The sequence below is a fragment of the Sarcophilus harrisii genome, chromosome 2 (assembly GCF_902635505.1).
Source record: "Sarcophilus harrisii chromosome 2, mSarHar1.11, whole genome shotgun sequence".
In the NCBI taxonomy this organism is placed as follows: domain Eukaryota; kingdom Metazoa; phylum Chordata; class Mammalia; order Dasyuromorphia; family Dasyuridae; genus Sarcophilus; species Sarcophilus harrisii.
Window position 1 is genome coordinate 661,379,419 of NC_045427.1, and position 11,768 is coordinate 661,391,186.

Consider the following 11,768-nt stretch of genomic DNA (forward strand, 5'->3'; position numbering starts at 1 on the left):
TACACGATGCACACATATACACAACACACCCACGTGCATGCACAACATCCTTTTGCCTCCTTGGTGTATTTCTGGGAAAAGTCACTGATTCTGTGCTGTTTCTAGCCTCAAAGGAGGGTTGTGAGGGCTAACTGAGGTCTTTAGACAGGCTGGGAGAGAAATGACTGAAGATGGCAGCCCGTCCCCAGGCCCAGCGTCCTGCCTCCGATCTCCTAATGACCCACTCCATCAGGCAGACACTGGTGGGCTTCCCCAGGCTTCTCTGGGCAGATTCCCCGAGGGTGGGCTCATCCCCCGGGGGCGGGCTCATCCCCCGAGGGCGGGCTCATGGAGCTGTCAGCCCTGTCCCCTCCCCAACAAAACCACCAAGTGGTCTCCAGATGACTTCAGATAACCAAATCACCAACCATTTATCAGGAGCTTCCCCTATGCAAGGTGCCGGCTCACCCCGAGGCTACAGAGAGCCCTGAGTGACCAGACAGCCCCTGGGGGATGTCTAGGAGCAGCGAGGCAAAGAAGCCCCTCTTCCCAGAGCAGTCAAGGACCCTGTGAGAGTGGGCACACGGGCAGATTCTGCCAAGGGCAGGGACTGCAGTCAGTTCTTGGAAGAAAGAAGGGGATGTTTGAACAGAGAACCGAGGAACGTCCCTTCCAGGAACGAGCTATCACTTAAGCGAAAACATGATGATGGGCGTGGACATGGCGATGGGCACAGACAGGACGAGAACAGGACATTTAACTGGGCATGGGCTCTATGGAGGGCAGCCAGATGAGAGCCGCATTTAGGCCCGGAGTTCATTCTCTGCTTACAAGTCCTCGGGGTCCTTGCAATTAGTGTTCAAAGAAGAACTGAACCTCGGGGGCATCCTAAGCAGTGTGTTCTCTTCTTAGGCAGTTTTAGAGACTGGGGTGCATTGGGACATTCATGAAGAAGAGAAAAAAGACAGAAAACACAAAAAGCCAGAGGTCAGAAGCCAACAGGTAGAAGACCTGGAACCCAGGAGAGCTAGGTCCTGTAAGGAGAGTTGAGACAAGTTCTACAAAAGGCAACTGCATGGGGAATCCTCGGGGAGTCTTGGAGATGCTCATCAGGAGGGAAGATCTGCATGAAATAATGTCAGTAAGATGGGAGGAGGACAGAGGGGTGGATCACTAGCTTGGAAAGAATTTAACGATGATCTTTTGGGCATCGTGAATCACGTCCAATTAAGCAGACAACAAGAACTGGGTGTGGAGGGATGTGTTGGAGGCCTCCCGCCCCATCTGTGCACAGGCAGAAATGCGGATTGGCCGAGGGATGCTGCAGCCGCTGACGCTTCTGTAGCTAATGGCCCATGTGTCCGTTCGTCACGTGTTCGGCGAGACCCTGCCCTGGGCCTCGGACAAGCCAAAGAAGAGCCAGAGACGGGGCTCATCTCCTTCCATGTCACATCCGTCCTCACAACTGTCTCAGATCGATACCGAGGAAATCGGCATCCTGTCAGTGTCTCGTACACAAGAGCAGGCTTCCGGTGCGGGCTGCCAAAAAGGAAGGACGAGGAAGGAAAATTAGGGGATCCTCATGGAGACAGGCAAACGTGAATGTGATTTAAGGAGATTGCCAGCTGTATAAAAACCACCGATGAGTGGCCTCCTATGCCCAGCATGTTCTAGGGAACACCAGGAAGTCAGGGGGAAACTTTGTGGCCTCCATTTAGGGGCAAAGTGGTTTTCCTGGGACAGACCTTCCTGCCTGTGCTTGTCCCTCCCTTCTTAGCAGATGTGGCTCCCAGCACTGGGCCCAAACTGGGCTCCGGTGGGGACTGGCTCACCCTGCTCTAGTCCTCTCAGTACAGCCCAGGATGGGCCCCTGCTGGGCCCAACAGTGTGCAATCACCAAGAAGATTCAGGTCATCAGGCCAGCTGCTTTCTAGCCCCATCCCATCTCTGCCTTGTGCTGCTGAGGCTGATCCATTGCATCAGGTTGTAGAACCTCACAGCTCTCCCTACAGAACCCAAAGTCCTTTGGGTCCATCTTCCAGGCAGCCCAAAGCTAGAAGGGGTCCCCATCATGGCAGGCTCGGGGTTCACAACAAGATGAAACATGACAAAAACAAAGGTGAAAACGTGGCTGTGCTCAAAAAATGAATCGGCCAATAAGTTTATTGTGAATTGTATCAAACCGAAAGAAGCCAGAGCGCTCTTGGGCAAGAGGAATTAATTCTTCCAGGCCCCGGGAGACCTGATGGCAAATACAGCATCACATTCTGAGCTGGAAGGCACCAATGCCAGTGCAGAGCTGAATAGAACAGCCCTGTCTCCACCCCCCTAAGAAGTGGTCACAGCTTCTGCTCTAAGGAAGGGGAGCCCTTCCCCTCCCCAAGCAATCTGTCTCATCACAGGGAAGCCTTTCCTGACACTGGCCTCTGAATGAAAGGCGATGCCCCTTCTCACCCCATAAATGGCCCCTGAATACAGCTGCCCTGAGCCCCCAATCTTCTCCTCTAAAAGCTAAAGCTGCTCCCTCCTTCCCCCAACCTCACATGGCATGGGCTAACGGCCCTTCCTTCTGTTGGCATCTGCCTGTTTGCTTCCCAACTCATCAGTGACCTGAGGAAGAGAGAGTCTAAGTGGGCTCTAGGGTCAGGCTGGATTAGAACTGCTGTCACTAAGTGATTGGAGGACCCGTGATAGAGGAAGCAGGAAGCTTCTTCCTACCCTTGTCTACTGGGCCTGGTCTTGGCTTTGAGCATGGGCTGAATCCGAGCAAGCTCCCGGCAGACCCTGGGATGGCACGAATGTGGGTCCAGAAGCTGGCTCGGAGGCACCGGGACTATGGAAGATTCTTGGAGGACTTGGGCTGGCTTTGCCAGTTTCCTGGATGGTCCCACTGAGCCAGCCTGGAGCAGACTACACTGCTCGGGTCCCAGACCACATCCGGCTCGGACGAAGAATTCTCTAGCGGGAGGGACACTGGCGCGAGCTCCGACCGCGGGCCACAAGCCAAGGCCCACACCCTGCACAATGAGAATGCCTTCCGTCTTCCCAAGGCACCTTCGGATCTCAAAGACATCCCAATGCAGGCTTCCAGCGTGGAACCTTGACGGAGTCTGGGACAGCAAAGGGAGTCGGGAAGCCAGAAGTCCCTCAGCCTTGCCTTCTCTGCCGTCCTCTCTCTGCGTTCCCCTCTCACACTTATGTGCTGAAACTGGCCTGGGAAAGCTCTAGCCTGTGTCAGAAAGAAGCTTGCCCTTCTCATCCCTTTGTTCTTCCTCCTTTCTCTCTCTGTCTCTTCTCTTCTTGCTACTCCTCCCCTTTTCCCTTCCTCTCTTCACTCTCCCTTTCTCCCTCCCTCTTCCTCCCCTTCCCTTTCCTTCCCTTCCCCCCTTCTCCTTCATCTCCTCCTCTTGGCTCCCCTTCCTTTTCCTTCCCCTCTTTTTCCCTCTTCCTCTTTGTCCTCTTCCCTTCCCTTTCCTGTTCTCTTTCCCCTCTTCTCCCCTCTCCATCTTCTCTCTTTCCTCCTCCTCCTTTTCCTCTCCCTCCCCCTCCTCCTTTTCATCCTCCTCTTCCTCCTCCTCCGCGTCCTCTCCTTCCTTCTCCTGGGTTCTCTCAGTGCAGAGTAGCCGGGCGTTCTTGGGCTCCCCACGCCCTTGACGGTCACCTCGAAGGCAGACGAGGAGCTGGGGAAGCTCACAGACAGACAGAGCTGCTCTTCAGAAGCGACAGCCACAAACCGGGAAAAGCAGAGTCTGAAGGGAAGCCTGCGGGGCGGGCGCTCTCCTTCCCGGGCCAGCCGAGCCCCCTGTGCCCAGGTCCGGGGTGACAGCCCCTGGGGGGCAGGGAGGGGCTGCTTTGAATCACTTCCCGCCGACTCTTACCCAGAAGTCAGTTATTTCAGTCAGAGCAAAGCCGGGGCCTCGGCTCCATGAGCGGGGGCCAGGAGCCGGGGAGTCTCCGGGCGGAGCCTGCTTTCCCGCTCCCACGCAGCTCGCCCCGCAGCTGCCTGTGGCTGGGCCCGGTCCCCAGAGGGCGGTTCCTCCCGCACCCGGAGGGAGGGGAGGCCGGGGCGGGGCTTGTCGAGGTCTCCCTGACGCCCCCTACTTCTCCCCCCGCAGCTGCTGGATGGCGTGGGAGCCCAGCCTGGGGGCCTTTTACGGGCCCGTGGCTTTCATCGTGCTGGTGACGTGCATCTACTTCCTGGGCACCTACGTGCAGCTGAGGCGCCACCCGGAGCGCAAGTACGAGCTCAAGGAGCGGCGGGAGGAGCCGCCCAGGCTGGCGGGCCCGGACGCGGGGCCCGGCCCCGCGGGAGAGCCCGGGCCCGGCCCCGCCCCGGCCTGCTCCCTGCTGTCGGCCTCGCTCCTGGAGAACGAGCACTCGTTCAAGGCCCAGCTGCGGGCCGCCGCCTTCACCCTCTTCCTCTTCCTGGCCACCTGGACCTTCGGGGCCCTGGCCGTGTCCCAGGGCCCCTTCCTGGACATGATCTTCAGCTGCCTGTACGGAGCCTTCTGCGTCACGCTGGGGCTCTTCATCCTGATCCACCACTGCGCCAAGCGCGACGACGTCTGGCACTGCTGGTGGGCCTGCTGCCCCGCGCGCGGGGACGCCTACTCCGCGCAGGCCGGCGCCCGGGCCCAGCTCGACGCCAACGGCGACGCCCAGCTGCGCGCGCCCTGCCCGCAGGACTCCCCGTGCCTCGGCCCGGCCGGGGCCTTCGGCCACGCCCCGGGCGGCCGCTGCAAGCTGACCAACCTGCACGCGGCCCAGAACCACGTCGCCTGCCTGTCCCCGGTCACGCCGTGCTGCGCCAAGATGCACTGCGAGCAGCTGCTGGAGGACGAGGCCCACGTGCACGTGCACCGGCCGGGAGCGCACCTGCACCGCTGTCCCAAGGGCCGGGCCAAGCCCCGCTACTTCAGCCGGCACCGGGCGGCGGCCGCGGCCGACGGGGAGTACGCCTACCACATCCCGGCCAGCCTGGACGGCGGCAGCCTCCCCAGCTCGCACACGGACAGTCCCCGCAGCGTCCACGAGGGCCCGGCCGGCCTCCACCGGGCCTGCTGCGGCCAGGGCGACCCCTTCCCCACCATCAGCCAGCCCGAGAGCAGCGACGCCAGCACGGTCATCTGCAGCTGCGCCCACCTGGCCGAGGGCGAGCCCGGGCCCCACGCGGCCCACTTCGAAATGCACCCCCGGACGCAGGTGCTGCCGTGTAACGCGGCCGGCCACGACGGGCTGCCCGCGGGGAACCTGGCCGAGGCCATCGTGTACGGCTCCGACTGCACGGGGAACATCAAAACGGGCCCGTGGAGGAACGAAACGACTGTGTGACGCGGGGGGCCGGCGGGGTTGGGGGGGGGGCTGCTCCCTGCGGGCCGGCGGTGTCTTCTCCCGCCTCCTGGGGCCCCTCGCTTCTGCCCGCCCCGTTCTGGAGGAAGAGAGCGCGGGACGCGGGCGGGCGGCGGAGACGCTGAGCGGCGGAAGCGGGGAGGACGCGGCCCTGGGGGGGGGGGGGGGGCCTCTGGGACCAGGCGCCTCCATCCCTTTCATCGCCAAGCTAAGGGCAGCCCATCTCCGCAGAGACACAACCCCGAGTCCCTTCCACAGGGGCGAAGGTCCGGCCTTTTCCGAACAGCGGCCTGTGCGGAGGAGCGAAGCTGCCTCTAGGACCCGGGTTGGAGAACGCGCTCCTCGCGGCCCCTCCCTGCCACTTCCTTCCTGCTCCCTCCCCCAGAAGGGGACGAGGGAGCTCTCGCTCTGTCTGTCGCCCAGGGGCTCTGTTGGCCCCCGCCTGACATCTCTCGGAGGCTCCATCCCGTTTTCCCGCGTTCACGTGTCTCACCAAACTCCCGTGACAGCCACAGATCCCGCAGCGGGGAAAGCCCGTCTGGTCGGTCCATTGCGCCCTGTGCTCCCCCCCTCTCGTTGTCCCAGGGACTCCAGCTCTGTCAGACGTCTCACCACGGCTTGGCTCAGCCCCGCTTTAATGAGCACCCAACTGGCCGTGATCCTGTGCTGTGTCTACACCAGCTTCGTGTTCCGTGTCCAGGGGATACTTCTGAGCCGTTCAGGGGCTCTGGGCAGGGGGCTGGGCAGCACTTGGTTGTCACTCCCTCCTTAAGCACCACAGTCATCCCCGGCCGGGAGACGTGAGCTGGAACGGCCTTTGCCGTGAGCAGTGCAGACCCACTCGGCTCCATTTCACCCTTCAAAGAACTGGGCTGGATTCCAGCGGACCGAGGGCTCTTTGTAACATGGAAACTCGCCCTTCTGCAGAATTCCCAGACTTCTCACGGACTCTGCCCCAGCCCCTCCCTGGTTGCAGCTGCGGATCCCGACCCCGCAGGCGCATCGGGGACATTCTGAGACAGGGCAGGCGCTATTGAAGCCCCCACAGTCCCCTGAACATCCGGGCAAAAGTTGACTTCTCAAATAAGTGCTGGCGTCCTTGCCAACCACCTTCCAGAAAGAGGGTCAGGGGACTCGGCTTGTGTCAAAGGGGAGGAGCTGTCCATCCAGAAGCTGGCTGTCCTGAGGCCATAGCACCGAGGAAAGGGTTAGGGCCCTCACCTGCCCCCTCCAGAGCCCATCAGCAGTAATGGGGAGAACAGATAGAGACAGAGACAGACAAAGAAATAGAGACAGTGACAGAGAGATAGAGACAGAGACAGAAACAGACCGAGACAGAGACAGATAGACAGAGACACAGTTATACTGTTGTGTTGAGACTTTCCCAAAGCCGCCTCCACCCCCACCCCCTCCCAGGTGTGCCCTGACATGCCAGCCTGTCTCCGGTCTGTCTTTCCTACCCCCTCCTTGAGATTGCCGGCAGGTTCCCATGGGGTCCGGGGCACAGCTGCCCCCCGCACGTCAGTGAGAGAAACGTCCCTGCCAAAGCGGGCTTCTGGCCTCCGTGCCCAGAGAATGAGAAACGGCTTCCGGACAGACTTCCGGGCCGGGCCCGGTTGTTGGGCGCACCCCCTCCAGGAAGCCTGACGCCCACTTGGGGAAGGTCCTCTGTGTTAGGGCCCCCAATCCTGCGTCCTGTGCCGAGGCCGAAGGAACAGAAGCTTTATCCCATGAGAATTAGCCACCAGCTGTGTCGGTGTCTGTGTCGTTTGCCTGTCACAATGCTTCGTGTAGTCCTTCCCCTCATGCGTGTTCCTCCTGCCCCCCAGACAGCGACAGACCCTGGAAGGGACATGGGACACACCCCCCCCCCAGAAGGGCTCCGTCCCCATTGGACCTGTCACCCACCGCAGGGAGCAGCCCATCCCTTCTATGCAAAGTGGCAGCCCTCACCCACATCCCTGCCCCCATGGCCACGGGGGCCCTTGGGGGCTTCCGGCCAGGGTGTGACTGCAGAGGGAGGGCGTGGCCAGGATCTAGTAACCCATTTCCCCAGAAAAAGAAGCAGGTGCTACTTTCCCAGGTGACTGAACCCTGCACATGAGAGTGAACATTCAATAGCAAATTGTATCGTATTTAAATATGGATTTAGCCTAGAGGAGTCCTTGCCACAAAGATGTCATGAAATATTCTGTTTGCATATTCTATTTTCAGAAAATAAAGGTCTACGATGTAACTACGCAGAGCTGGGTGGCTTGATGTGGAATGCCTTACGGGGGCGTCTGGGGGGCTTTGGGGAGGAGGGCTTGCGGGGCTCCTCACCTCACCCTTGGCCTGGTTCCTGTTATGTAGGACCAGAAGCGAAGGGTCACTTAGGTCCCTCGACCTCTCTGAGAAGGTTCACCCTAAGTCTTTTCAGCAATGTCCCAGGTGACGTGATCAGCACTGGTAAAGTGAACTCCCACAAAAGGAGGTTCTCAAATTAAGTCACAGACTTGAGGGCCCTTCTTTTGTTTCTTTTATTTATTTTGCTAAGGCAATTGGGATTAAGTGACTTGCCCAGGGTCACACAGCTAGGAAGTGTTAAGTGTCAGGTCACATTTGAATTCAGGTCCTCCTGACTTCAGAGCTGGGCCACTGCACCACCTAGCTGCCCAGGCCTTTCTTAAAAAAAATTTTTTTTTGTTTTCCCTTAATTACATGAAAAACCAATTTTTTAATATTTGGGGTTTTTTTAAGCTTTGAGTCCCAAAGTCTATCCCTCCCTCCATGAAATAGTAATCTGATATAAATGATATGTTACATACAATCATTTAAAACATTTCCATATTAGTCATTTTGTGGAAGAAAATTCAGGAAAGGAAGAAAGGGAGGGAAGGAGGGAGGGAGGGAGGGGAGGGAGGGAAAGAAGGAAAGAAAAAGGGAGGGAGGGAGGGAGGGAGGAAGGATGCTTTAATCTGCATTCAGACTTCAGACTCCATCAATTCTTTCTCTAGAGATACATGGAGATCATGAGTCCTTCAAGATTGGGATCATTGTATTGCTGAGAAGAGCTAAGTCATTCATAGTTCTCCATCATATGATATTGTTATGACTTTGTACAATGTTCTACTGGTTCTTCCCCCTTCACTTTGCATCACTTCATATAAGTCTTTCCAGGGTTTTCTGAGAGCACCCTGTTTAGAATTTCTAATAGCCAAATCATATAGCGCACCTTGTTTAGCCATTCCCCAATTGATGAGCAACCCCTCACTTTGCAATTCTTAGCCACTACAAAAAGAGCGCATGCAGGACATTATTGCAATATAAATATAAATGATGGGTTTTCTTTTAGAATCCCAGAGTTGTAAGGATCCTCAAAGGTGAGAGATCAATCATTCAATGAGCATTGATGAAGAACTTAGTAAATGTTAGGCACTAAGTGCTAAAAATAATCAGGGTTCCTGCTCTTAAGGAGCCACAGTCAAATGAATGGGGAGGAGATAATGTGCAAACAACTATTTTTACAGACAGGCTAGATAAAGCAGAAATGGCAGTAATCCCAGAGAAGTCACTGGGAGTTTGGGGGGTACAACTGATCGGCCTCATTGTTTGACCAAATCCCCCCAAAGGAAATTTAATCTGAGTCTTGAAGCAATCGGGGAGACGAGGCAGAGATGACGAACAGAATCCCAGACACGAGCAGATTCAGGAGATGGAGGGTCTTGTGAAAGGAATGGATTTGAATTGAAAAGAACAGCAACAAAGCCCCTGATGGCTCTTAGACAACATGGAAAGGAGTAAATTGTAAGAATGCAAAGAGCCTTGAATGCCAAATAAAAGCTATTTTATGTGTGATCTTGGAGGCGATGGGGAACCACTAGAGTTGAGTGATTAAAGTTTGGGGTTACATGGTGAGACCTGTGCTTTAGAAAGATCTTTTTAACAATTTAATGGATGGTCAAGAGCGGGGAGAGCTCAGTAAACTGTTTCGGTCACGGCAGGGTCAGAGTTGTGTTATAAAGGTTAAATTGCCAGGACTTGGCAGCAGATGGGAGGTGGGAGTTGACCTAAGAGAGAGGGAGCAGCCAGGGATGATCCTAGGCTGTAAGTCTGAGTGACTAAGGCAGTGGTGTTAAGGGATGGGTCAGCTCTCCGAGAGCCTCCCCAGCTGTGGATCACAGCATCTGAAGGAGCTGCAGGGCAGCCTTTGCTGACACAGGTGTTGGGGACTGGGAATGAGATAAATTGGAGGCAGAGGCAAGAGGAGAGAGGTCGGGCAACGCCACAGCCTCTGAGTCAGAGAGGTCAGAGAACAGCAACTGCCTCCCAATCTCCTTGTAGCATCCTCTCACACGAGGAGATCCAATCTGAGTTGGATCCCACTGTCAGGGGGCTCCCGTGTATTCCAACAGCTCTCCCATGTGTGGGTAGTAGCACCCTCCTCTGTTAGGAGAGTTGGGAAGGAGTTGGGAAGCAGCCTGCTGGAATTGGAGAGTGGGGGTGTTAGCAGAGAGAATCGGCTGAAGGAGATGAGATGGGCTGGGGTCATTGGGACATAAGGGGGCTTTTCCTTGGCAAGGAAGAGGACTAGGGTTTCTTGTGGGAAGTTTGGAGGATGGCATAGATGAATAAGACATCTTGGGGAGGGGAGATGAGGAAGAGAAGTGGGAGTGAGCTGCTGGCAAATGACCTCATTCTGGAGGGGAAAATGTGATACAAGATTTGGGACTGAAAAGGGGAGGAAAAGGGGAGCCATGAGGGACTGCACAGGATTTCACTGAATCCCATCTTCTAACCTTATAGAGGAGAAAAGTGACTTTTCCAAGGACACACAGGCAATAACTGGCAAAAGTGGGATTCGAACTCGTCCTGTGATTTCAGACACAATGTATTCTGCTACCTATTCTAACCCAGACCTGGGTAGGAATCCCTGCACCTACAATATCCGCCAAAGGGACAGGCTTCCTCCCCCCAGCACATTCCAAGTCCATTATTTCATTTTGGAATTGTTGTGTTAGGAAATGCGTCTGGCTGGAAGCTCCCACCATTGATTTCTCCAGGCTAATACCAAGCCTAGCCAGACACTCTGCCCTCTGAGAAGTTCCCGTCTGGCAGAAGAGAGAAGAAGCCACGGAGTCTGATAACTCGGGAAGGGAACAAGAGGCCAAAGCTCTGCCGCTCTACGCTCCTCTTAGGGCCAAATTTGGCTTTGGCTTAATCGGATCTCGGCGCCCTAAACAGCAGAACCATGTTCACGAATGCGTTTAGGGAGCCGACAATTGGGTAATGTGGAACTTCACGCTCCCTCCTGCCTCGAGGCCAGTGTCTCGGAAGGGAGCAGGGCGCTCCTCACTGGTTGGCAGGTTGTGTTTAGGCTTAACTCTCCACTATCCGTTTTGACAAAATTGCACGGGAGAGGGAAACCCCACGCCTGCCTTCCCCAACGAGTTCTCTGGTTAGTGAAACGCTGATAGAGGTCAGGAGGGAGGCGCTCTGATTTTGTGGAAGGAGCCCAGACTTGGCCATCAAAGGCACGTTTCAGCTTGGGAAGGGACCTCCGAGGCAAATGAGGACATCTCCGGAGTGGGACGCAATCCAACTCTCTAAAAACTGCCAGCAAAGAAGTTCCCCCCTTCCTGTGGACTGCCCATCCCACTCAGAGACCGAATAAATAGGTAGGAAATGCCTGCTTTTACTAATCCTCAACCTGCCTCTTTCCAACATCTCCCCAGTAGCCCCCGGTTCTGCTCTCTGCTGCCAGGCAGGACAAGCCTAATGTCCCTTCTTGTGACAGTTCTTCAAACAATTAATTAGTCTTCATATCCCTCCACCAAACCTTGTCTTCTTTCCCTTGCTCTCCTCCCCTGCCTTCTTCTCCTCTCCCCTCCCTTCCCTTCATTTCTTCTCTCCCTTCCATTCTCCTGCACTCCTCTCTCCCTCTTCCCTCCTTTCTGCTCCTCTCCTCCCCTTTTCTTCCTGCCTCTCTTCTCCCCTCTCCTTTCTTCTCCTCTCTTCTTTCATCTCCTCTTCTCTTTTCTCCCCTCTCCCCTCCTCTCCTTCCCCCTTTCCTTCTTTCTTCTTCTCTCCTTTCCTCTCTTTTCTCCCTTCCTCTTCTCTTCTCTCCTTTCCTCTCCTCTTTCCTCCTCGAGCACAATGATCATGATCTTAAGACTAGTGCCCAGTGCACCCCAAACATTATGACCAGAATGGCCCTCCAGACCAGAGAAGAGGGCAGCAACGTCTGTCTGATCTACAGGCACTGGCGGGTTCACTGTCTGGATGTCTATCCAAATGCATGTCATCATCTGGCCCACACGCTTCCTTTATCTACTGGGTTTTTCTTTTGTGGACGATCAGCCAAATCCAGGCTAGTGGTTCTGGATCTCAGCAGGGAGTTCTGCAGCGTCTCAAGGACGGATGCAGTTCCAACAGTGTCATCCCCAATCTGCTCCATCTGG

At 56.1% G+C, this 11,768-nt stretch overlaps 1 protein-coding gene across 3 annotated transcripts in view; it reads left to right on the forward strand.

The window, feature by feature from the left end:
* The window catches only part of ADGRA1 (adhesion G protein-coupled receptor A1), a 196,831-nt gene extending 189,238 nt beyond the window's left edge, over positions 1-7,593 (forward strand). For all 3 annotated transcript variants that reach the window (XM_031957074.1, XM_031957076.1, XM_031957075.1), the window contains one exon: positions 4,095-7,593. In XM_031957074.1, the coding sequence (XP_031812934.1) occupies positions 4,095-5,310 (1,216 nt within the window). In that variant the 3' untranslated portion in view covers positions 5,311-7,593. The remainder of the gene's footprint in view (positions 1-4,094) is intronic.
* The last annotated feature ends 4,175 nt before the right edge of the window (positions 7,594-11,768 follow it).